Consider the following 27,657-nt stretch of genomic DNA (forward strand, 5'->3'; position numbering starts at 1 on the left):
GGGCTTTATTAAAGAAAAACAGTAAAATAAATAAATAAATAAATAAAAAGAAACTAAAGGTAAAAAAAAAAAATGGGCATAAAGGTAAAAAAAAAAATGGGCAGAGGTGCAAAACAGACATTTTTTCAAAGAAGTCATCAAGATGGACAACCGATGCATGAAAAGATTCTCAACATCACTAATTACAAATGATTATAAGTAATCACTAATTATAACTGAGATTCCATTTTCCAGTACATTTTCTTGCTAGTTTGTATATTTTGTATATTTCCTTGCTAGTTTGTAGATATAAAGGAAAACTCCCATTTTTTTCTTCATATTTTTCTTTTCCTCACCAGTCAGCTCATAAAATCTCATTAAAATTTTGTCACTTTTATGTAGGAATCATTTTCACTTACTTTTCTTGAGAATTTTTTGCTGGAAAAACAAAACAGAAACAACTATTCAACCAGCCAATTAGCAAATAAAAACAAACATTAAAAAACAGAAAAAAAATAAATAAATTTGGGTGCCCTCCATGCACAAGTACAAACTGATCCTCTAACCATCAGCTTCTTACAATCCAATAAAATCCATGGGATTGACACTTAGGCTGGAAAAAGCTCTGTTGACTCTGCAGACCCCAGAAAGCAGTTTGGAAGTTGCCAATTGTCAGTTGGTCTCTTTAGACCTCTTGCGAATGACACCTTTGGAAAGTCAAGAGGTGGATTGAAAATCTTAAGGGAACTCTCCACTTGTTACACGTTGACTTGTGTCCTTCACAAAACTCATATGTAGAAGTCTTAACTCTCAGTACCTCAGAATATGAGATTGCTGTATTTGGAAACATTTGTTGTTGTGGATATAATTAATTACCATCAGGTCATACTGGAATAGGGTGGGCCCCTAATCCAATATGACTGGTGTCATTTAACAAAGGGAAAATTTGGACACAGAGGCATGCCAAGGAGATGCCATGTGAAGATTGGAGTTATGCTGCCACAAGCCAAGGAACTACCAGAAGCCAGGAGAAACCTGGAACAGACCCTTCCCTAGAGCCTTCAGAGGGAGCATGGCCCCGCAAACAACTTAAGCTCAGACTGCCAGCCTATACAACTGTGAGACAATACATTTCTGTTGTTTAAGTCATTCAGTTTGTGCAACTTTATTATGGGATCCCTAGATCACGAATATACCATTTTTCTTAATTTAAAATATCTTATCAGTTTCTTATTTTCCCTATCCTCAATCTTTCCATTACTTATGGCAGCAAAATTGCCTGAATCATACAGGCACATACATAAGATTTATTTCTTTATTATATTTTCAAAGAGAATCTTTAACTCTATGGGATCTTCCTAACATTATTCCTTCACTGGCCATTTCATTTGTTTCCCTTTTATATCCCAGGCTCTTATGGATCTGAGGATCATGAAATACCACCCTGAGGGCAGGTAGGATGTGCCGTCACACAGAGCTAGTTATCATCTCTTCAGCACTAAACTATCAATGAGAACAGGGCTGAGGGGATTTCTGCAGTCTAGACTGGAACTCGCAATGGATAGAAATGACCCTGCCACTCATGAAGGCAACGGCCCAAGATGGAAGTATCCCAGGCAAGGCTCAGCCTTCCCAGTGCTCTGAGGGACCCACTAGGTGTTTTGTCATTCTTACCCACAGATCCAAAGCACACAGTCCCTTCCAGGGGATGGTTAGAAGGTTTACTCACTTATTTTCCACATTGTGGATTGTGTCAGGCAAAGGCAGATTTCTGGTTTCAGGTAGCAAAAGGAGAACAGGACCAGCAACAATGGGAAAATCTCCATAGATGATCCAGGGCAAGGTGGGTAGATATACCACTATGGTCATCAAGAGTGGAGCCAGTGTTGCCCCACACCTACTAGCCATCATATCTAATCTTGAAGCTTTTGCCCTGAGGGGTAAACAACAATACATAATAATGCAGTAAAAATCCACACATGTAACTTATCATCTAATGTTTTGATGTGATTATGGAAGACATAAAACACAATTATTAAATATATGGGTTTGATGAAAAAATTAAAAATTTAAAAAAATTTTTTTAAAAATAAAGAGCTCTTAGATAGCCCCATGACAAAAAGGTGTAAAATGCAATTATCCTGCCTGAAGAAAATCAAGCTAAAGTTTCAAAAAGACTTGTCCTGACCGGTTGTTCTCCACCTTGCTCAAAAGATGTTTAAACTTCTGTTTGAGAGATATGTAGGTTAGATCTAAGACAGAACTCCCGGAAATATAAGGATGTTAAAAACCCTAATTGGCTGTCAAAAGAAGTTATGAATGCTCCTTTTCTGGAAGGATCTAGGGTGAAATAGCTGCCTGTAAGTGCAGGTTGTATTAGCTTAGAGTGAACAGACATTTCTTTTTCCTTTCTCTCCTTTTTTTCTGGGGGGTGGGGGTTGTTTTTCTGGTTTTTAACAGTAGTCCCAGGAAATATTTAAGGGCTATGATGCAACAAATATAAATTGGAGAGTATGATAATTCACAAAAGTTCAGTCTACTTGTTACCATTTAGCACCATAGTTTTTATATTGTCTCCCCCTCTCTCTCTCTCTCACTCTCTCCTCCAGCATTTTTCAAATTTTAGTCTGCAAGAGAATCCTACGGAGAACTTTTTTAAAAATGCAGATTCAACCCCAAACTCCTGAATCAAAATCTCTGGCAGTGAAGTTAGAAAATCTGTATTTTTAGTAAGTTCCAAGGTGACACAATATACTGATTGCTCTAGAATTTGCAATTACCTGGGGGGAAAGTTCTGTATAACTCCTTAGACTCCAAGTCCTGTCTCTCAGGGGTAAGGAAATCAGCCTGAGAATGTGCTCCTCGCTTTCTCAGCTACCTCCAAGAGCAGCTCTGGATCCAGGCTTTGAGGTTCAAGCCAGATGTTATGAGGATGGCAAAGGAGCCAGCTCCTCCCTGGGTCTGCAGGCCCTCTCCTCTGTACCAAAGCCACTGGCTGACCAGTAACGTGGTCAGTTCCAGATAATCTCATGTGGCAGCAGCAGAGTGAACCAGCTGAATTCCAGAAGTTTCCTTCTAAGTCTGTAAGTTGCATGGCAAAGTTCATATTGCCCTGAAGTAGCAGTTCCTCCCACATTTTGTGTTTTTTTTTTTCTTTTTTTTTTTAACATCTTTATTAGAGTATAATTGCTTTACAATGGTGTGTTAGTTTCTGCTGTACAATGAAGTGAATCAGCTACATGTATACAAATATCGCCTCCCTCCTGGACCCCCCTCCTCCTCCCAACCCCCCCCCCATCTAGGTCATCACAGAGCACAGAGCTGAGCTCCCTGTGCTATCCAGCAGGTTCCCACTAGCTATCTGTTTTACACATGGTAGTGTATTTATGTCAAACCTAATCTCCCAATTCATCCCACCCTCCCCTTCCCCCACCTGTGTCCACACGGTCCGTCCTCTATGTCTGCGTTTCTATTCCTGCCCTGCAAATAGGTGCATCTGTACCATTTTTCTAGATTCTACATATATGCGTTAATATACGATATCTTTCTCTTTCTGACTTACTTCACTCTGTATGACAGACTCTAGGTTATAAACTAATCTACTCACATAGTTACTCCCTGATCCATCCGAACTCTCTCCTCTTATGGCAAATAGAAAGGAAAAACAAGGTACAAATAACGTGGCTACCAGGCAAGTCAGGAAATTTTAAAGTTTCTCTTTTAAATGATTCAAAAATACCTGCTGTGAGGCAATTCTGAAGCTTAAAAGAAGGACTGTATGGGCCAGAATGTCTCTCTGTTGGTTACTTCCCCCACCAGGAAATAGGACTGCCAGATATGCCAAAAGAACACCTTGAAATGGGAAAACATTTTGCAAGGCTTTGATAATAAATCATCTCATTCCATGGGTGGGTTCTGTATGGTTGAGTGGGGAAGGAAGCAAATGTAACTGCCTGATTAATGATTCATTGTTGTGAGAAGGTTGCTCTGCTTAGGGACACTTTCCATTGCTACCTTCATTATGCATCTAAAGCATAGAGAGAAATGGGGAGCTGCATAATTTTAACAACTAGTACAGGTACATATGTTCAGCAATAAAGGGCGAAGCCTCTTTTTTATTTTGCTTGTAAAGACATGGACTAACACTGTTGATCAAGATCCCTTCTCAAATGTTAAGTGTAGAGAGGAAAAGACAGTTTAAATGTTTGTACACTTTTTACCAACTTTCTGTACTCACAGTCTTTAATATCCCAAGAAAACCCCAGTGCACCTGTCTCACATAATAGAGGCTCTCACCCAGCAGGTACATTTAGAGAAAGAAATCTGTCAGCACACTAATAACAGTCCTGACAAGGGAGGGAGGAAATGTTACCAGTACCTTCGGGAATACTCTCTCTGGGAAATTAAAACTGTACCAGAGTGCATGTGGTGTACATCCGTTTAGGTTCTTGTTTCCTCCACTGGCAATAGCTCCTGTCAATCCATGAACTCTGTACTGTAAATGAAATAGAAAATTGCTTCAATATTACACAGCCCCAGATGGATGTTAAACCAAGAGCGTGGCGATATTAAACTCAAACTTAGATAATGCTTGCTTTATACTTCTTTGAGCTGAAATGGAAATAGGGTACTCTCCACAAAGATGTAATACTTCAGAGAAAAGTGAAAAAAAGTCATAGCCATCTGCCTGATTTTGCGCATGCATTTCATTTTGTTTTGTTTTGAGAGGGGAGAATTTCCTAGAAAAAAGAAAGAATATGGAGTCTTACAATCTGTCTTCTACCGTAAGTCAGTGACCCAGAAAGTTCAAGGGAATATGCAGGAGGAGACAGAGATGATGTGATTGCTAGGAGGTCAGAGGAAAAGGGAACACCACAGAAATTTAAGCATATTGCCCCTTTGATGGGAGACACAGTATCAGTTACTAGAGCTTCCATTCCGCATTAGAGACCACTAACTGTCCACCACAGTGAGTCTTCCCTTTCTTTCATTATAGCTGGGCACTCAGCAGCTCAGCAGAAGACTTCATTCCACAGCCTCCCAGGCAGCTGGATTCTTACCAATGGAATAATGTGGGAAGTGATGGATTCCACTTCCTGCTCTGAGGTTGAAGGCATCAGATGTGTACTTCTCTGTATTTTCCTGACCTTCCCACAAGCTGGAAGAAACATGCCTAGGACCAGCATGGATCTTGCAGACGAGGATAGCGCACTAATGGAGGGAAAAACAACAAGATGGAAGGAACCTGTGATCATGAATGGCTGCATGGAGCAAAGCTATGCTCGAGTAAGAGAAAAATAAATTTCTATTAATGTCAGTGATTGTATTTTTGAGCCTCTTTATAACTGTAACTTAGCCTTCACCCTAATACACATTATAGCATTTTGAAATTAAGGTCTTAGAAGAGAACTAAGGAGCTCACAGATGTTACATCTTTTCTCAGTTTAATATAAACCTTCCCAGATTTCTAGAGGTATTCTTTTTTAAAGGCAATAATACAATGACTGTTTCCTAAGAGTTCACACAAAACAGATTCACAAATTAAGAGAAAGAACATTAGAATGCTTTTCAAAAAAATTCTATATTTATCAAAAGTGGAATGGTCCTTGAAAAATAATCAACAATCAAAACTATATTAGCCACAATTGTGTGCAGACACCACAGCCATACATGAAAACATAAGCACTATTATGGGATGAACTGTGTCCCCGAAAATTCATTTGTTGAAACCCAACTCCCAGTACCTCAGCACATGGCTAAATTTGAAGATGTAGGTTTTTCAAGGAGCTAATTACAGTGAAATGAGGTCAGTAGGGTAGGCCCTAATCCAATATGACTGGTGTCCTCATAAGAAGAGGAGATTAGGTAGCAGACACATACAAAGAGAAGACCATGTTAGGATACAGGAGAAGACAACCATGTGCAAGCAAAGGAGAGAGGCTTCAGAAGAGATCAAGACTGCCGGCACCTTATCTTGGATTTCCAACATCAGAATTGTGAGACAATAATTTCTGTTGTTTAAGCCACCCAATCTGGTGGTATTTTGTTATGGCTGCCCTAGAAGGCTAATACAAGTACGTCAGTGTCAATCAGTTTTTTTCCGAGTCAGAACCAAGGAGAAATTCTTTGGGTTGCTTCTAAAACAAAACAAAACAAAATGAACAAAAGAAATGAATTCTATATGATTTCCAGTCTTTCAAATCTTTGTGCTTTTCTGATTAACAAAGAGAGGACTTGTCATGCTTTGACTATATCTGAACTTTCAGAACAACTCTATACCCTTCCAAAATAAGTGTGGATCCATGCCTTACACTATATTCATAAGCTAACTCCAGATAAAGACCTAAACATTAAAAGTAAAAAGCTAATAAAACAAAATGTAAGTCATCTTTGCAGCCTAGGAATGAATAAAGACTTTTTGAAGATGAAGCTAAATCCATAAATTGCAATGTTAAAATTGGATGGGTTTTCCTTCATCAAAATGAAGAATTGTGGTTCAACGAGGGTTACCTTAGAAAAAGTTAACAACGAGAAGATATGTACAACATCTAAAGCCAAAGGAGATTAATAGGTAGAATATCCTCTCCCTCCAAAAAAACAAAAATAAAACAAAAAACTGCTACAAATCAACAAGAAAATACTACAATCCCAAAAGAAAAATGGGTAAAAGATATGAGTAGGTAAATCTTAGGGAAAGGTCAGATGTCTAATGAGTATATGAAGAAAAACTCAACACTATTAGCTACAAAAATACTTAAAGTTTAACAATCAATGAGATTCCATGTTGTCCATTAGAATTGCAAAAAATAGAACACTAGATAGTATCAAGTATTGTAGAGGACATGGGAATGACAGAAACTATTAGGTACTATTGGAGCGAATATAAACTTGTTTAGTAGTTCTGGAAAGCAATCTAACAGTACTGGAGAAATTAAGTATGAGGATGTCCTGTGATCCAGCAATCCACTTCTGGTATATATCTCAGATACAGTCACATCCAGATCCTTCTTAGAACATGTACTTGGATATTCCTGGCTGTATTATTTGTGATGTGGAAGTTGGAAACAATGCCCATCCTTGGGGGAAAGGATAAGTAAAATGAGGTGGAGACATACTATGAAAATATTAAGTATGCAATTATCTAAAACAACCAAGTGTACATAGGGCAACACAAATAGATATAAAACACAAGTTATTTATAGCACTACTCCACTTATTAAAAATGCATACCTACACAACCCATGACATATTTTCCAAAGATTATGTAAATTATACATATTGTGGAGTTTGCCTTCTGGAGGAGAGGAATGGGTGGGAAATGGGAATTAAGGGAAAAATTGAGATAGAATATGGTCTTCCAGGTATCTCAGTGGTTCACAACCAGAGTCAATTTTGTCCCTCTGTCCTCCCAGGGATATTTGGTATTTGGCAATGTATGGAAACATTTTTAGTTGTCACCACTTAGGGGGGCAAGGTGCTACTGGCATCTAGTGGGCAGGAGCCAGGGATGCTGCTAAACACACACAATGAACAGGACAGCTTCCACACAAAGAAGCAGCCCTTCCAGTATCACTCGGATTTTAATTGGTCCAAGATTGTGAATAGGATAAACTGGTAGTAAGCCTTTAATAACTAAAGAAAAATAATTAAAAATGCCTCTCACTCCTTATCCTTTTCTCTCTTATGAGTTTCTCCTCCACATACCCATCTATTAAAATAGGAAGGGTGTCCAACTTAAGATGCACTGAGGGCTTCCACTAAACCTTCATGAATTTGGTGAAGGAGCTAAAAAGTATCCTAGGAGGGCAGCAGTTCAAAAGAACAAATTGAGCCAGAGCAGGGTCAGAAGGAGACTTTGGGTTGGCAGCCACAGAGGGACAAGCTTGGGCCAAGGTGGGGGTGGGGTAGGGATCGAGCTTCAACAAGAGGTTTGGGGCTAGGGTCCTTCCTTGAAACAAGAGAGAAGGAAAGAAAAGAGAATGTGACTCTTTCTGACCATTTAACAGAACTTCAAAATTCTCTGAGCAACAGAATGGGCCTAATGTGGACCAGGTGGGATTTAAATTTAAATGAAAGCAAAATTTTTCAAATACTAGAGACTGTTAAACATTGAAATTGATTCCTTTGGTTGTCCTGCTCTATTGGACATTGTTATCTTTTTAAAGGGCTTGGGTATACAGTATTATAGTCTAATTTAGACTAAGGAGGAGCTTAAAGTTCTTAAGAGCTGTGGTTTGTGTTTTCATGTTATTTTCCTTGAAGTTTTGGCAATTGCTATTTGATACCTTGCCCTTGGCCACTCACATCCACCAAGAGCCTTTGAGGTTAAATTATCATGAATTATCTTCAAAGATTTTTGTCACTGTTGTTGCTGATGGTAGTGGTGGTGTTTTGTTTCATTTGTTTGTCTTTTAAGAAATGAAAGAAAAAGTTTGACAAATCTCTGGAGAAACATAATCCTCCCCAATTTTATTCAGTTCTAGCGGTAGGACTATGAATATATTCAGATCTCAAAGCAGTCTTTTTTTCTCCTCCAGATTAAAAAAAAAAAAAAAAATTGAATTCTTTTGAATCATCTGGAGTAGTATTAGTTTACTTAACTTTTTTAAAAAAAAATTAAAAGAGAAGAAAGGTAGGAAATATTGGGTACAGCTGCACATTATTCTAAGATATGTCCCCACTCCAGCCCTCCAAGAATTAAATCACCCTGTATCATCCTTTGGAAACCACACTTCTGTCTCTTTAACAAGTGAAAATGAGAAGTGGTGGGGCCTCCGGAGTGGCGCAGGCTGTGATTGGTCCAGCTGGCAGGAAGTGGGCCGTGAAAGCGTCGCTTCTGTTTTTGTCCGGAGGCTGCGGGGTGAGTGGCCCGAGACCGTGCAGGGCTTAGGGGCCCTGGACTGGTAGTTACTTTGAATCTCGAGAGTGCGAACGTGGGGTGTGAAACGGGTCCCATTCATCGCTGTGGGTTCGGGGCCCTGGCAGCCTTTTTGCGGAGGTGCCACGCCCTAGCGGCTGGGCCGCGGTGGGCCCGGGGTCCGCTCGGACCGCCAGGACCAAGCAGTGGTCCGGGAACTGGAAGGAAGGTGTTCCCGGGGCGCTGGCCGCGGCCTTTGCAACTCGGCCGAGGCCCGTATCTCAACGTAGATTTTCTTTTTCTCCTGTTCTGCAGGCTCGTTTCTGGCATCATGGCGCAAAGGGCCTTCCCGAATCCTTATGCCGATTATAACAAATCCCTGGCTGAAGGCTACTTTGATTCTGCTGGGAGGGTGAGTTTGGGAAATATCTGTCTGCATCCCTACCTCCAGCCCCGAGTGTTTGGAAAGTTCAGTTTTGCCTGAAAGAAAGGGATGAGCATCCTTTTTTAAAAAATATAATAGAGTTTCACTATAAACATACAAAATATATTTTAAATATATAAAGTATATGTGAAAATATACAATGTGAGCTTTAACATGTTGAACTTCGGTAAGGAGTCATTGTTAATATTATCAACAATAATGAATAATTGAAACAGTCTCAAACATTGATATTTAAATTATAAAAATTCGCGGCTCTGCAATTTTCTGTGTAATCTTGCATTTTTGATCACTTTTGGTTTGTTTTTTAAAGAGAGGTGAGAAATCCTGATGGTATTTCATGGGTGCCGTGTTACTGTTTTATGATTGAACAGGAGTACGGACAGGGTAAGGATGAGAGTAAAACAGAATGTGGTGAAGACATCTTTAAACTGAAAGTGCTAAGAGAGATTTGGGACATAGTCCTGAAAGCTTTGTATCATTTGCACTCTTCCCAGGACATCCCCACAACTGGAAAATAAATAAATACATAAAACTGGTCAGTTTAACTGGTGAGCACCTCACAAGTCAGTGTAAGAAAGAGAACCTGGACGTGAGATACCAGAAGCCTGTGTTTTCTCATGCCTCTGAATATAATTGTTAAGAGGGAATACAGTTCTTTTTAAGAATACCTAGTTGAGAAATCCTAAGAGTGAGTTAGGTTGGAAGAGTGATATCTTTAAATGTGCACGCATTTTTTTTTTTAATTTTACCAGTTTATTTCTTCTAAGCTTATCAGCCATATGAAAAGCATTTTGCATGTGATGTAAGGGCCTTAGAGATTTCATATCTGCCAAGTGAGCTTTCAGTGATTCTGTTGTTTCTTTCCTTAAAACACTTGTCATTATAAATTAACTTGGGTGAGTAATGCAAGTAGGAGGAATGAAAGAGATGGAGAAGAGCTGTAAGATAGAAGGCTGCCAAAGTGTGTATGGAGCTAGAATCAATCTGATTCTTTTAAGACTAGAATTGAACTCCCTAAACAAAGCCTGTAATCATTACCTTGAAGTCAGATGGCTTCCTTTTGGCTATTTGGACTTGCATTCTGCCCAGCTCTGCAGATCCTGAAGCTGAAGCATTTGTCTTGTCTTGTTGGAGGAAGACCTGCTGCTTCATGCTTACTTGGCAAAGAGAACACTTGAGGATGGATCCTAATGACAGCAGCCTTCAATAAAATGTATCTCACTATTTAGGCTGTTTATAAAGTAAATGCTTTTTATAAATTTAACTCTGTTTCTAAGGGAGAAAAAAAATGTTCATTAATTTGAACTCTGGCCCCAAAATAATAGTGTAATTTATTGCCTAACACATGGTTTTTGGACCCATCCCAGAAAGAAATTAACCTACCAATTTTAAAATTGTTTAATGTTGAACATCAAGGATGGGACCCTGAAGATCTGTCCTCCTTAATTTGTTAACGCAAAGATTTCAAAAAGGAACTGCTCTATTTCCTGGCATCTATCAGAAAAAGTGTTTTTAGACACTCTTCAAATTATTCCTAGGTTTGAATAATTTTGTGGTCTGCTACAAGCAATTAGTATTTTTAGGCAGCTCACTTTTCTTAAATGCAATTATGTGCCAAATAGAAAGTGACTTCCCTTCTTAAGGCTGAGGCATTCTCATTATTCTTGGTCGCTTACAGTAAGGCCAGGCAAGATGATAAATTATCCATGATCTATGAACAGAATATGACATGTTCTTATGTAGATGCACTCTTCTATCTAGTTGAGATTTATAGACCTTTTATATCAATACTGAAGTATATTTTACCTTACTAAATGTATTTTTAAGGCTTGTTGAAATCTTAACCCCTTGGCAGACATTGTTAAATAAAGGGAGTGTGTCCATCAAACACTGGTTTCTTCTTCAGAGAGTGAAATAATGGATCATAGTGGTGCTTCAGAATAAATAACCCAGATATGGTTAATCGTCTGATTTGTCTTATCAGAGATACTCTTAAAAGTACCAGTAAAACTTAATGTCTTTTATTATTATTAATAATTCTGATACCACCTTTTCTACTTTTTTCGGTTTTTAAATGCCCTTTTTAAAAAATGAGGTTATGATGCTAACAGGTAGTAGTTAGGTTTGTTTTTACAGTCCTTGTGTGATGAAATAAAATGTCTGTGTCCTTGTAATGTTCCCCAACATTGTTTCACAGTTTTACTGCTTTGTGAAATCCAAGTCTGGGAATCACAGCAGATTCCTAAAAATATTGAAGGATACATTAAAATGCTCTTTTAAGACACTTCATGATTCAGTGTATACAGAACTTTCAAAATATTTTTCAGTTACTTTTAGAACAAATAACATAATTATTCGGTATGCCTCACCGTTTATGCCACGTCTGTGGGCCTTTATATGGATGTCACTAACCCCACACCCCAGCCTCAGTGTGCTTTCAATCTATATCCAAATTACTTTTTATAGACCATTGGACTGCTTAAAATAGTAAAAATATCAACATTTACATCCCTGAATGCAAAAGACATGAGAGACACAATCTCATTTGATCCTCAATGCACCTTTTGAAATTGGTGGGACAGGTATTATTATCCTGACTTTACAGAGGCAACTGAAGCATAAAGGAGTTATGGGTTGAACATGGTCACTCAGCTAATAGTGGATAAGGATGTAGCCGGGCACATTCACTGAGCAGTATTTAGGAGGCCCCAAGCCTTCTGGGCACTGTGCTGGGCATGGGTTTTTGATACTTGGTCTGATGTTCTTTCCACTCTGCTGGAGGCTCCTGATATCTGTGAATTTATTTTGCTTTTCTTATGCTACTTCTACAATTTTTTTAAATGTTTATACATTTTTTATAAATGGATTTTTTATAAATGTTTATCCTCATTTTTCAAATAACAGAAGCAATTAGAATGTTTCTTTAGGGGATTAACATTGCTGCTGCTTGAATACTAAAACTCCAGTGGCTTGAAAACAGCAGACATTTTCTGATTTGTGCTTAGTTTAATAAAATGACTTTTATTATAATAAAAAATATTGGTTTAAATAATAGATGATTCTTAGTAGGTGGAAACTACTATGATCCAGTTTATCACTGGCAGTCTATTTTAGTATTTAACTAAAAATTTTATGTAAAACATTTAAGTTACATCAAAAATATTTCCCAACTTGAGTAAGAAAACACAGTAGTACTTTTAAGTTTTGTTAATTTGTTCTTGTTTAAGAATAAAGTAATTGTCCAGTTCTCTTAGGCAAAAAAAAATGTAGCTTAAGTGGAAATGAAGTACCCTCCTATTTTTAATAGCCTATATAGTCCAGGACACCCAGTGCCCCATATTTTTTGATATTTGTTTTCCCTTTAATACCTACAGCTGACTACTGAGTTCTCACAACGCCTGAACAATAAGATTCGAGAGCTTCTTCAGCGAATGGAGAGAGGCCTAAAGTCAGCAGACCCTCGGGATAGCACTGTTTACACTGGCTGGGCAGGTATGAAGTGCTGACTGTGAACTGGCATAAGCGTGGTAGAGGAGAGCTGTCTGGCTGAATGCTGCACCCTTAAATGCTTCCTGCATCTGCAGAGGAGTAATTGCTTCTGGGGAGAATGCTGTGCTCTCAGCCTAACCTGGGTATCTTCTGGATCTTTAACAGTGCTCAGAATTTAGGGCAGGGTAAGCATATTCCTGTAATTCACGCCTGACACAAATTTGGATGGCTGCCATACTTGGGAGAAAAATTGATGTTCAGCATTACATAGTTAATTCAGAGATGGAATTTCAGTGGGAAGAGTTGGGAAGATTCCCAAAATGCAGTGCATGAAACAGAGGAATTTGCCCACGGAAAATAAAACATGTCCAGAACTGTCTTTTTTTTTTAACGTTACCACATAACAGGGATCCATACAGGAACTCAGGGTAGAGTATAGATTCCGTGAACTAATCCTCCAGTATAGTTGTTGCTGGTTGGTGTACATCCACTGTTTTACTGGTCATTGAGAGGTTGAGAAAGTTTGGGAGGAAATAGTACATAAATATCAAAAAAGTGAGAGTGAGAGAAACCAAAGGAAAGCTGAATAACTGCAGCTAGCTTACTAATACAGAGAGATAGACAGCTTTCTAATCTTGAAGAAAGCACAATTTAGAGACTTAGTGTTTCCCAGTTACTCTGAAAAGCAGACAAGGAGGAATAGGTTTTCAGCTTAAGGAGTTTGGATTTGATTTTAAGGCAATGATGCTTATCATAAACATGCATGTTCCTGGGCCTCACAGCAAGATTCTGCTTCGGTAGTCTTGAACAGGCCAGGAATCTGCAGTTTGCAAGCCTCAGTGGTCTTGATGTAGATGGTCATCCTTAGAGCATACTTTGAGAGCTTTTCTGAGAGGAATTTACTAATAGCAGTCTCCTAGCAATCCTCTCAGTTATGGCAACTGATTTCTTTCTTACGAGGATGGGGAAGGCAGATACAATCAGTAAAATTATAATCTCTCAGGGACGTTTAAGGTCAGTATTTTATAAAATAAAAGGAATAGACTAAATAGTGTTGGACCCTCCCTTTTATAGTTTAGTTTTATGATTTTTGTAGATCTTAGAAGCTTAACACAAGAAATGTTAAGGTGAGAATAAAATGAAAGTATTTTGCTTCAAGAGACATTATAGCAACAGTTGTCATTTATTGAGTAGCTGCTGCGTCCCAATTGCGCAGTAATTGGTAGATGAATCTCATTAATGAGCATTACTGTTCTTTATTTTAAATTATGAGGATTTGAACAAAACAGGACAACTGAGACAGATGGCTAGATTTAATTCCCTAACTGATTGTTAAAAGAATGACTTAAATCTCTAACTCACCCGCTTCAGGTGAGCTTATATTATTTATTATATATTATAAGGTACTTGCTTGCTTTAGGAGAAGAAGTGGTGATTGATTTCAAGTTTGAATTGATAGTTTGGCAGTGTAAGGAAAAGCTCCTCTATTGGCAGGGCTAGTTGAGAAACAAAGTTAAAATTTACTTGGAAATAGAAAAAAAAAATGTTACTCCAAAGTAAAATGCAAGTTTGTTTAAATTTTTTTGGCACTATGGAGTTTTTGGCATCATTTTCTTTGAATTGCCCATGTCCTTCAACTTTTTCTGCTTCAGTATCTATGATACTCATTGCTGTCTCCTGAAAGCAGCTCGTAGGGGCAATTGGCATACTAAGCAGTTTAGGATGTCTTCAGTTGCTGGTTACTTTATGATGTAGCATAAAATTTTCTAGATAAATTTGCTAATGGCTTTCAAGGCAAGGTTCCTAATGTCTCCCCATCAAGCACTGTTAAAAAGCCATTGTTCCCATGTAAAATGGAGCCTCCTCCAGTGTTTTGATAAGTAAAATGCTTTTCCTGTGCAGTGTTCCATCTGAATAGCATAAAACTCTGAGTTGCATGAGAAACTAAAGCTGATTCAACCGCAGAAAATCATAATACCTTTTCCTCCCGTTATATTATGTCTTATCAAGTATCATCATTCATAACTGCTATTTTATTACCAAAAATACATTCACAAACATCTTAACACAATAAAAATACTTGGTATTATGTCTCACAGCAGTGTTTACATAATTATGTGTGGCTTTGTATGTTACTTTTTGTGCCTCATTATCTTTCTTTTTTTTAAAAAATTTATTTATTTATTTTTGGCTGCGTTGGGTCTTCGTTGCCGCGCCTGGGCTTTCTCTGGTTGCGGAGAGCAGGGGCTACTCTTCATTGCGGTGTGTAGGCTTCTCACTGCGGTGGCTTCTCTTGTTGCGGAGCACGGGCTTTAGGCCCACAGGCTTCAGTAGTTGTGGCACGTGGGCTCAGCAGTTGTGGCACACGGGCTTAGTTGCTCCGTGGCATGTGGGATCTTCCCGGACTAGGGCTCGAACCCGTGTCCCCTGCATTGGCAGGCAGATCCTTAACCTCTGCGCCACCAGGGAAGTCCCTTCATTATCTTTCAAAAAGTAATACTTTTGAGGGAAAGGGGATTATATATTTTTAACTTTGTTCCCCAAATTTAGGGTCATATTTCTATAAATATTAATTTATTATTTGCTCTTGTTATTAACTTGTCCAAAATAATATTACTTTGGGAAATACTAATTGTAGAAATCCTTTAAAACTTTATTTTCTTCTTCAGCATTCATGTTTATTAAGCATTTGTTGTCAGTATGCAATGAAAGCTTTTGCATACAACACATAGTTTATTTGAGAAACTACGTGACTGTTACAACTAGAACCTTAAATTACCATCTTATTTTGTTAAGTTTCATTCCCCAGTGGAAGTATGGTCTCATATTTGTGCTGATTCAGATAGGCTTGGTTTTGGAATAGGATTGGGTTCAGTTGCATATACCCAAAATAATCAAAATTACAGTGACTTAAATAAGATAGAAGTTTTTGGTTTTTTGTTTTTTTCCTCTAATATAAAAGAAAGCCAGAGGGAGGGGGTCCAGGGCTGCTATGATGGCCTCAGGATGTCAAAAGGAACCCAGGCTCCTTTCTTTCTGCTACATCATCCCTCAGCCACTGGCTTCTAACCCTCGGCCAAATAGTGACTGAATATCCAGCCATTACATCGGCTTTTCAAGGCTGCAGGGAGTAAAAAGAGGCAAAGACGAATGCATTTCTTCCCTTTAAAAAGACTTCCTGGAAGTCGCACTCAGCATTTCAATTCTACTTTCTTTGCATTGGCTGGAGCATAGTCACATATTCATACCCCTTAGCAAGAAAGGATGGTGAATGTAGTCTGTTACCTGAGGTTCTGTTACTAAAGGAAAGAGGAGCATGGATTTGGGGGTAAGACCTAGCAATCTCTGCTATAAGTTCTGTATAACAAAAAAAAATGATCCTTTTTTGTTCCTGTGCTTGCACAGAGTACTTAGACAGCAAGACACAATTTTTTAACATCTGCCAAAGGATCTCTAGCTTCTGGCCCACTTCGGGGAAATTTTTATAAGGATAAATTTACCAATGTCTATAAATATTTGAAATTTGCTAAGCGATATTTTGCCTGCTCTGTATTTCTAGGGAAATTGATATTTGATTTTGATTGAAAATTTCTTACTCATTTTTAAGTTCATTTGCTTATTGCAGTAAGTAATAGTCTTTTCATAAAGACTGACATAGAAAGGAAGTACTATAGAAATGCCAAATCATAAATAATTTTTGTAGAGCCAAGTGTAATTTCAATTTACAAAGGGGCTACAACAGGTTCTAAATTTGATACTGGGAAACATTATTGTTTTCTCAGCTTGATTAAACAGCTCTCTGCCTCCCCTTTCTGCTTCCTCTCAAGTCTTGTTTGCTTCTTACAGGGATATAAAGTCCTTAATTTGTTTTGTTTTGTTTTGTTTCGTTATTTCTGAGATGTACATTTTAAAGTAATAACTAGAATTATGACTTATAACATTATACCAGAACATACAAGATTTTTAGAAATTTCATATAATATCTGAAACATTTATATTAACATATTTCCATACAAATAACCCAAAGAAAGTTTAGTATTAGTAGTTTTTTTTTGTTTCTTTTTTTATACTGCAGGTTCTTATTAGTCATCAATTTTATACACATCAGTGTATACATGTCGATCCCAATCGCCCAATTCAGCACACCACCATCCCCACCCCACTGTGGTTTTCCCCCCTTGGTGTCCATATGTTTGTTCTCTACATCTGTGTCTCAACTTCTGCAACTGCAAACCGGTTCATCTGTACCATTTTACTAGGTTCCACATACATGGATTAATACAGAATATTTGTTTTTCCTTTTCTGACTTACTTCACTCTGTATGACAGTCTCTAGGTCCATCCACGTCTCAACAAATGACTCAATTTCGTTCCTTTTCATGGCTGAGTAATATTCCATTGTATATATGTAACACAACTTCTTTATCCATTCGTCTGTTGATGGGCATTTAGGTTGCTTCCATGACCTGGCTATTGTAAATAGTGCTGCAATGAACATTGGGGTGCATGTGTCTTTTTGAATTATGGTTTTCTCTGGGTATATGCCCAGTAATGGCATTGCTGGATCATACGGTAATTCTATTTTTAGTTTTTTAAGGAACCTCCATACTGTTCTCCATAGTGGCTGTATCAATTTACATTCCCACCAACAGTGCAAGAGGGTTCCCTTTTCTCCACACCATCTCCAGCATTTGTTGTTTGTAGATTTTCTGATGATGCCCATTCTAACTGGTGTGAAGTGATACCTCATTGTAGTTTTGATTTGCATTTCTCTAATAATTAGTGACATTGAGCAGCTTTTCACGTGCTTCTTGGCCATCTGTATGTCTTTGGAGAAATGACTATTTAGGTCTTCTGCCCATTTTTGGATTGGGTTGTTTGTTTCTTTAATATTGAGCTGCATGTGCTGTTTATATATTTTGGAGATTAATCCTTTGTCTGTTGATTCGTTTGCAAATATTTTCTCCCATTCTGAGGGTTGTCTTTTCGTCTTGTTTATAGTTTCCTTTGCTGTGCAAAAGCTTTGAAGTTTCATTGGGTCCCATTTGTTTATTTTTGTTTTTATTTCCATTACTCTAGGAGGTGGATCAAAAGAGATCTTGCTGTGATTTATGTCAAAGAGTGTTCTTCCTATGTTTCCCTCTAAGAGTTTTATAGTGTTCGGTATTACATTTAGGTCTCGAATCCATTTTGAGTTTATTTTTGTGTATGGTGTTAGGGAGTGTTCTAGTTTCATTCTTTTACATGTAGCTGTCCAGTTTTCCCAGCACCACTTATTGAAGAGACTGTCTTTTCTCCATTGTATATCCTTGCCTCCTTTGTCATAGATTAGTTGACCATAGGTGCGTGGGTTTATCTCTGGGCTTTCTACCTTGTTCCATTGATCTATGTTTCTGTTTTTGTGCCAGTACCATATGGTCTTGGTTACTGTAGCTTTGTAGTATAGTCTGAAGTCAGGGAGTCTGATTCCTCCAGGTCCGTTTTTTTTCCTCAAGACCGCTTTGGCTATTCGGGGTCTTTTGTGTCTCCATACAAATTTTAAGATGATTTGTTCTAGTTCCATAAAAAATGCCATTGGTAATTTGATAGGGATTGCATTGAATCTGTAGATTGCTTTGGGTAGTATACTCATTTTCACAATGTTGATTCTTCCAATCCAAGAACATGGTATATCTCGCCATCTGTTGGTATCATCTTTAATTTCTTTCATCAGTGTCTTATAGTTTTCTGCATACAGGTCTTTTGTCTCCCTAGGTAGGTTTATTCCTAGGTATTTTATTCTTTTTGTTGCAGTGGTAAATGGGAGTGTTTCCTTAATTTCTCTTTCAGATTTTTCATCATTAGTGTATAGGAATGCAGGAGATTTCTGTGCATTAATTTTGTATCCTGCAACTTTACCAAATTCATTGATTAGCTCTAGTAGTTTTCTGGTGGCGCTTTTAGGATTCTCTATGTATAGTATCGTGATCTGCAAACAGTGACAGTTTTACTTCTTCTTTTCCAATTTGTATTCCTTTTATTTCTTTTTCTTCTCTGATTGCCGTGGCTAGGACTTCCAAAACTATGTTGAATAATAGTGGTGAGAGTGGACATCCTTGTCTCGTGCCTGATCTTAGAGGAAATGCTTTCAGTTTTTCACCATTGAGAATGATGTTTGCTGTGGGTTTGTCGTATATGGCCTTTATTATGTTGAGGTAGGTTCCCTCTATGCCCACTTTCTGGAGAGTTTTTATCATAAATGGGTGTTGAATTTTGTCAAAAGCTTCTTCTGCATCTATTGAGATGATCATATGGTTTTTATTCTTCAGTTTCTTAATATGGTGTATCACATTGATTGATTTGCATATATTGAAGAATCCTTGCATCCCTGGGATAAAACCCACTTGATCGTGGTGTATGATCCTTTTAATGTGTTGTTGGATTCTGTTAGCTCGTATTTCGTTGAGGATTTTTGCATCTATATTCATCAGTGATATTGGTCTGTAATTTTCTTTTTTTGTGACATCTTTGTCTGGTTTTTGTATCAGGGTGATGGTGGCCTCATAGAATGAGTTTGGGAGTGTTCCTTCCTCTGCAGTTTTTCGGAAGAGTTTGAGAAGGATAGATGTTAGCTCTTCTCTAAATGTTTGATAGAATTCACCTGTGAAGCCATCTGTTCCTGGACTTTTGTTTGTTGGAAGATTTTTAATCACAGTTTCAATTTCATTACTTGTGATTGGTCTGTTCATATCTTCTGTTTCTTCTTGGTTCAGTCTTGGAAGGTTATACCTTTCTAAGAACTTGTCCATTTCTTCCAGGTTGTCCATTTTATTGGCATAGAGTTGCTTGTAGTAGTCTCTTAGGATGTTTTGTATTTCTGCGGTGTCTGTTGTAACTTCTCCTTTTTCATTTCTAATTTTATTGATTTGAGTCCTCTCCCTCTTTTTCTTGATGAGTCTGGCTGATGGTTTATCAATTTTGTTTATCTTCTCAAAGAACCAGCTTTTAGTTTTATTGATCTTTGCTATTGTTTTCTTTGTTTCTATTTCATTTATTTCTGCTCTGATCGTTATGATTTCTTTCCTTCTGCTAACTTTGGGTTTTGTTTGTTCTTCTTTTTCTAGTTCCTTGAGGTGAACGGTTAGATTGTTTACTTGAGATTTTTCTTGTTTCTTGAGGTAGGCTTTTATAGCTATAAACTTCCCTCTTAGAACTGCTTTTGCTGTATCCCTTAGGTTTTGGATCGTCGTGTTTTCATTGTCATTTGTCTCTAGGTATATTTTGATTTTCTCTTTGATTTTTTCAGTGATCTCTTGGTTGTTTAGTAACGTATTGTTTAGCCTCCATGTGTTTGTGTTTTTTACATTTTTTTCCCTGTAATTCATTTCTAATCTCATAGCGTTGTGGTCAGGAAAGATGCTTGATATGATTTGAATTTTCTTAAATTTACTGAGGCTTGATTTGTGACCTATCCAAAGATGTGACCAAGATGTGATCTATCCTGGAGAATGTTCCGAGCGCACCTGAGAAGAAAGTGTAATCTGCTGTTTTTGGATGGAATGTCCTACAAATATCAATTAAATCTATCTGGTCTATTGTGTCATTTAAAGCTTCTGTTTCCTTATTTATTTTCATTTTGGATGATCTGTCCATTGGTGTAAGTCAGGTGTTAAAGTCCCCCACTATTATTGTGTTACTGTCGATTTCCTCTTTTACAGTTGTTAGCAGTTGCCTTATATATTTAGGTGCTCCTCTGCTGGGTGCATAAATATTTACAATTGTTATATCTTCTTCTTGGATTGATCCCTTGATCATTATGTAGTGTCCTTCTTTGTCCCTTGTAATACTCTTTATTTTAAAGTCTATTTTATCTGATATGAGTATTGCTACTCCAGCTTTCTTTTGATTTCCATTTTCATGGAATATCTTTTTCCATCCCCTCGCTTTCAGTCTGTATGTGTCCCTAGGTCTGAAGTGGGTCTCTTATAGACAGCATATATATGGGTCTTGTTTATGTATCCATTCAGTAAGCCTGTGTCTTTTGGTTGGAGCATTTAGTCCATTCATGTTTAAAGTAGTTATCGATATGTATGTTCCTATTACCATTTTCTTAATTGTTTTGGGTTTGTTTTTGTAGGTCCTTTTCTTCTCTTGTGTTTCCCACTTAGAGAAGTTCCTTTAGCATTTGTTGTAGAGCTGGTTTGGTGGTGCTGAATTCTCTTAGCTTTTGCTTGTCTGTAAAGCTTTTGATTTCTCCATCAAATCTAAATGAGATCCTTGCCGGGTAGAGTAATCTTGGTTGTAGGTTCTTCCCTTTCATCACTTTAAGTATATCATGCCACTCCCTTCTGGCTTGTAGAGTTTCTCCTGAGAAATCAGCTGTTAACCTTATGGGAGTTCCCTTGTACGTTATTTGTCACTTTTCCCTTGCTGCTTTCAATAATTTTTCTTTGTCTTTAATTTTTGCCAATTTGATTACTATGTGTCTCGGCATGTTTCTCCTTGGGTTTATCCTGTATGGGACTCTCTGCGCTTCCTGGACTTGGAAGGCTATTTCTTTTCCCATGTTAGGGAAGTTTTCAACTATAATCTCTTCAAATATTTTCTCTGGTCCTTTCTCTCTCTCTTCTCCTTCTGGGACCCCTATAATGCGAATGTTGTTGCGTTTAATGTTGTCCCAGGGGTCTCTTAGGTTGTCTTCATTTCTTTTTATTCTTTTTACTTTATTCTGTTCCGCAGCAGTGAATTCCACTATTTTGTCTTCCAGGTCACTTTTCCGTTCTTCTGCCTCAGTTATTCTGCTATTGATTCCTTCTAGTGTATTTTTCATTTCAGTTATTGTATTGTTCATCTCTGTTTGTTTGTTCTTTAATTCTCCTAGGTCTTTATTAAACATTTCTTGTATCTTCTCAATCTTTGCCTCCATTCTTTTTCCAAGGTCCTGTATCATCTTCACTATCATTATTCTGAATTCTTTTTCTGGAAGGTTGCCTATCTCCACTTTATTTAGTTGTTTTTCTGGGGTTTTATCTTGTTCCTTCATCTGGTACATAATAGCCCTCTGCTTTGTCATCTTGTCTATGTTTCTGTGAATGTGGTCCACAGGCTGCAGGATTGTAGTTCAAAATCCTTAATTTGTTTGAAACATTTATCAATCCATAGTACACCCCATAATAATGAGTCTGTGTTTCTGGTTCATGACTCTAAAGAAAACTACAGAGCTAGGCTGCCCAACTTCATCATACCTCATTCATGCTATGCCTAGATTTGTCTCAGTTACTCACTTGATCTTGGAAGAGTTTCAGTGAAGAGAGGAAGCATCCATATGTTTTTAATGTTACATATGTACTTCAAACTGAAAAACTGGACTCATGTCATCTTTTTCCATTTTCTGTTTTTTGTTTTTTTCCAGCAAAAATTGAGACAGTTAGTGACAGGGTACTTATTGGAATTTCTGCTAGAGCACCTCTGTGTGTCGTATGTGCTTTAGAAAACACTATAATGCTTTATTGGTAAGGGTGATACATACAAGTTTAAGTTGAAATTTAAAAGGAGCAAATCATTGCTTTAGAAAGTTAACATTCATTTCACAAACTATTTTACAGCTGAAATTATCTTGGCTTTTATTTTTAAATGAAGCAGAGGATATAATACAGTGATGAGAGTGGTTAACATAAGCTTTTAGTAGGATTCAGACATCATCTTCTCCAAAGCCTGCATATTTATTTATACATGTGGGTTGTCATAGTGCAGTTTTATAAGCCGTATTCTTGGCTTTTACCTTTTTTTTGTTCACAGCACAGAGGTAAAATGCCTTGACCCTTCGGAAGGAAAGGAAGGAAGAATTTTTAAAACCCCACAGCTGTCTCATATTTGCAAATGAAGCAGTTATTACTGTAAATCCTCTCTGTTATTTATTCAGGAATGAAGTGTCATGAATAATCAATTTTTCAGTTAGTAATTGAGAGTTAACAAATTATTACTATACATTAATGTTCAAAAAACAAGAATTCAATACTTTAATAATAAAATACATTGAATTTTGGCTCCTAAAGGAATGAGGATCATCAGTATGCAGTTTTGTGATCATTTGACTGTGGAAAGACAGGAGTAAAGATTAAAACATGATTCTTGTTAATAAAATGTTAATAGGATTAACATTTGAATGACGGGAGCCAGAGAGTGTGTGCATGTATGCCAGTAACTAATGTTAACGCCAGGCACTGATGTAAGTGCTTTGCATTAAATAACACATCTAAATCTCAAAACAACTCTGTGGTGTGGATACCATTCACATCCTGATTTCACAGATGAGATAACTGAAGCAAAGTGAAGCTGAGCACCTTGTTCATGGTTACACAGCTAGTAAGTGCCAAAGATAAGATTCGTTTCAGCAAGCCTGGCTTTAGAGCCGTGCTCTTTACCCCATGAGAGTGTGAGTGTGTGTGTGTGTGTGTGTGTTGTTTACTCTCCACTCCTACGTTCTGGTTTACTCCGTGCATTTTATAAGTGAAGAAGATCTACACATAAGCTGTAAGATGGAATAATTTGAGTGATACCTACATGATGATACTCATGCTGTACGAACTTTTTAGAAATGGCTAATGACTAGTCAGTTTTAAGTGTTTAAGGAAAAAAAATCAGAATAAGCCCTGCTCAAACATGACAGGAATTTAGAAAGCTAGAGGGAAACATGGCTTGTTAGACAGGCAACAGTAATTACTATTAAAATGTCTACAGGAAAAAGTTGTTTGGGACTGGACATAGAGGAAACCCTAGAAAGATTTATGGGCATTGGCAACTAGAAAAGTGTAATCTCCAGCACTGTTCCATAGAATGTGTTTTTCCCCTTCCTAATCCTGAATTAATATATTCAGTGTGGTTTCAGGATAGAAAATTAACTCGGCCAAAACAGAAGCTTTTCCTCATAATTGCTTGTATTTGAAAAGGCATGTTGAGGATCTTCTTGAGTAAAATATTACCCCTAGTCTGAAAGCAATCAGTAGCTCTCGCAACTGTTAATAAGCGATATTTGAAATGAACAGTCTCAGTTCTTTTCACTGAAATCCTCCTTTATAAAATTTAATACACTGAAGTGCAGTGCGTCATGATATTGATGTATGACACACACCAGCAGTAAGCACTGAGTTGTTCTTTTTTAGCCTTAATCCTATCCTGGTAGATTTTCAAGAATTCTTTGCTGCGTGATCCCAGTTTGGGGGCTAAGGGAAGCCATTTGGTTCTTTATGCCTGTGCATATAGCAGACAGTGTAGAAAAATAGCAGGCATGGAAGCCCCTTAAGATCAAATCTAAAGGCCAGCTATTAAGTGATGGTGGGTGGTGTCCAGGGATCTCTGGGGACTCACCAGAGAGCATGACGCCCCCTGCCACCTGGGTTTTGTTTGAAGTATATCTGTTCTAGGGTGGAGAAGATTTTAAAGTGCTTTATAAAATGGAAAACATGAAACACTGGTGAGGAATTGCTGTTATAAAGGATTAAATGAGCAGATGAAGTATTCTGGTGTTTGAAGTAAGCATTTAGTAGGAGACATTGCTTCCCTCGCAGATAACAAAGTAGGAAACTTAAGTAAACCCAAGGGGATGGCTGATCTCACTAGTATCTTTAAGAGAGAATGAGGGAAAGTGCTAGCCCTCATTTAATTTCATTTTTTCCCACTCTTAACTATGATAATTCCCAAGGGAAATGATGATCAGCTCACACTTTAAAAATACACACAAGACTCTAGGGGCTTTAGTTCTAGAAGACATGACCCAATCTTCTATAACCAACTCACAAAGTTAATGAGGCTAAGATTGGCATATATTTCCTCTTTTCAAGTATTAGGTAACATTTTAAATGAGAGGATGTGCAGCATAATCCCTAGAGTAATATTAACTCACGCGCTAAGTGCAAGTTATTAAAGTGTTTCAAGATGCTGTTCCTCTGATCTGCCAAATGTATAGCCTCTGAGCTACAGCTTTAGCATGTGGGTCTCAGTTTCTGCAGATACCAGACTTGTTTGAAAGGAACTGCACTGGCCAGGTGTCTTTTCTTTGCAATTTGATATTCTTATAAGTAGCTCTTCATCAGAGCCAGCATTTCATTGTCTAATTTGAGCCCTGACCAAGTGTCCTTCACCTTCATGAGAAGCACTAAACTGCTAGGACAAACAGAAGGCATCAGTGGCATGGATCTACACCGGGTCTATTAGAGCTCTTCACAGTGACTGCTAGACAGATGAATGCACCAAGAATGTCGCCTGCTTTCTTTGTGCCTGCACTTTATATGGTGCTGATATCACTGTGCTGTCAGTAATCTTAAATGGCTGAGACACAAGCTTGAAACAGCTGGAGGGTTTTGATATCACCAGTGTGCTTGGGTGAAGCACAGAGCAGGATGAGAATGTTTGAAGATAGATCAGAAGAAGTAGGAGGAGGTAAAGAAGGAAGACGTATCTAAGCATTTGACTTCTACGGACAGCACCAGGAGACTGAGTCCATGTCTTGTCATTTTCATTCCATTAACTTCAGCAGTTAATACAATGCCAGGTCCATAGTTGGTGCTTAATAAATATCTGTTGAATGAACAACTGAATGAATGAATGGAGAGTGGCCTGCTGTTACTACTCTAGCTACCATCTAAGCAAACTAAAAATAATAACAAACATAACTAGGTGGAATGGGGAAAGGGTGGGAATCCAACTCATTTCATGTCTTTTAGGATGTAAAAGAGTCAGTCACATCTCTTTCCCTTCAACCTCTGATGCAATTGAGCATGAACTCAGAAATGAGACAGGGCTCAGAATGTTCACTTTACACCTGGTAAAGCAGAATACAGAGCATACTGTTTAGACCTGGACATAAAGTGGGCTTCCTTCTTATTGCACCCAATTTGAATTTACCTCCCTAGACTCAAAGAACATCTGGACAGCCAAAGAATGGGTTATGACATGAGAAACAGGATTGAGAAGAGAGAGCTCCTGATGCGGGAAGACTCCCAGAAAGCTCAAGATGGCACACGTATAGGGAACACTTTGCTAATCCTCCTCAGTCTGAGGAGCCAGTGAGGGAGGAGAGAGGCAGGAAATGGGAAGAGGAAGAATATGGTTCCCTCTGTACTTTCTGTCCCTTTAGATCAGGCATCAGTGATGAGACGAAGTGACTCATTCAACACTCATGGAGATTCACAGTCTAATGGGGTTTGGACATTTATTGAGTAGTTACTATGTGCTAGGGACTATTGTACTGATCAGAATGATGTACAGTAACTGGGAGTAGCTACTGTTATTTTCATTTTATAGATAAAGATGCTCAGGCACAGAAAGGTTTAGTAAGTGGGGTAAGATCACACAGCAGGGAAGTGGCAGAGCTAGGCTTCAATCCCAGGCAGTGATTCCTGAACCCGTGCTTCTTAATGACTACTATGCTGAAGGAGTTATCACCTATTATGGTAGTCTGAATAAAAGACTAGGAGCACTTCCTAATTTGACAGTTACAAAGCAGTACACTGCAGGGCACTGAGGGAAGGAAGGAGGAAAGTATATATCTCCTTTTTTTAAATTTTAACCTCTTTTCCTATTTAGCTCTGGAAATAGATAACAGAGAAAAGAAGACACATCTTCAGAGTGCTCATCTGCCTTTTTTAAGTTACATTTCCACTTCTTTGTTTGGGCCAATATTATTAAATTAAGGGTGTGGAGTCACAACTGGTTTCCTCCCCAGATTACCTGTATTAAGAGTACTGGAGTATTTGGAAAGGCAGCAGTGTGCCCGGCTTTCATCTGAAGACTGACCGGATGCACTAGTCCCTGTGGTGTTTACACCCAGGCTTTGTGGAGAGTGACTTCAGTGACTAGGAACGGGAGTCCTTCCCTGAAGACCCTGTCGTTTAGCTGAAGAAATGGAAACACACACCCTCAAAACACAAACAAAATTTAGACAGTTACAGAATAACACATTAGAAAGTGCCAACCTGCTTAAAAAGCAGGTGATCATGATGTATGGGGTTAATCAGAGAAAACTTTCATTTCTTACATTTCCATTAATCTGAAAGGAAAAAAAAAAATTAAGTAATTGATGAGCCTTTAAAGTTTCAACTAGGGAACAGTTTATTTGAAACTTAGGTTGGAACAACCCATGCCCCCGCCTTTAGGAAGTTCTTGTCTCTGTATCACTCAAAACTATTCTTGGGCATTAGCTGAACATCTCTAGTGGCTCCAGCAGTACTCGTTAATCTGAACATGATTTTTCCCACCAGAGTACATGAAGAGAGTCTTCAAAAGCACCTAACCTACAAGGAAATAACTTGCAGATCTGAAGTACCATGGCAAAGGTTTTTACATCAGTGTAGGCTGGTCGTAAAATAAGTGAATAATGTTAGGGAATAATCTCTAAAATGCAGAATTACAGAGAAGTGCTTTGAGAGCTTCATACATCTGTGGAGATTTGTATCATCTCCATAGACATTTGAGATGCATCGAGGTCTTGATTGGTCAAGATGAATAGGACTAATGATCCCTCAGAAATCCAAAGGCTTAGTATTAATTACTTCTCAACAGCTGGCTATATTTATAGCACTACTGGAGATAAGGAGCTGAGTAAGGAAACTGCAGATTTAGAAGTGTCCCTAAACAGTTTACCCTCCCTTCCCAGAGTTGTAGCTACAGAAGGAAACAGAACAGAAAAAATCTGGTTCAGAGCTTCCATACTGAAAGCCAGGACATATTCCTGTTACGGCAAAGTTTTATTTGTTTTTGTCTTTCAAGTAAATTAGTTTTCAACATTTCAAAACCAAGAGATTCGTAGGATGAGCTGTGAGGCAGTGCCAGACATTCTGAACTTCTTATAAAGAATGACATCTGTCCCTGGTGTTCAAAACAGTGCTGTCCTTAGACCATTCTGCTGTGA

The 27,657-nt window shown here is 38.0% G+C and overlaps 1 protein-coding gene across 4 annotated transcripts in view; it reads left to right on the forward strand.

The window, feature by feature from the left end:
- Positions 1 to 8,783: 8,783 nt before the first annotated feature.
- The window catches only part of LANCL1 (LanC like glutathione S-transferase 1), a 43,511-nt gene continuing 24,637 nt past the window's right edge, over positions 8,784 to 27,657 (forward strand). Inside the window, exons 1-3 of one of the 4 annotated variants that reach the window (XM_068544533.1) lie at positions 8,784 to 8,839; positions 9,152 to 9,248; positions 12,656 to 12,773. In XM_068544533.1, the coding sequence (XP_068400634.1) occupies positions 9,168 to 9,248; positions 12,656 to 12,773 (199 nt within the window). In that variant the 5' untranslated portion in view covers positions 8,784 to 8,839; positions 9,152 to 9,167. The other 3 variants (XM_068544535.1, XM_068544534.1, XM_068544536.1) reach the window with 3 other exon arrangements.

This window comes from Eschrichtius robustus, chromosome 5 (genome assembly GCF_028021215.1).
Source record: "Eschrichtius robustus isolate mEscRob2 chromosome 5, mEscRob2.pri, whole genome shotgun sequence".
Lineage (NCBI taxonomy): Eukaryota > Metazoa > Chordata > Mammalia > Artiodactyla > Eschrichtiidae > Eschrichtius > Eschrichtius robustus.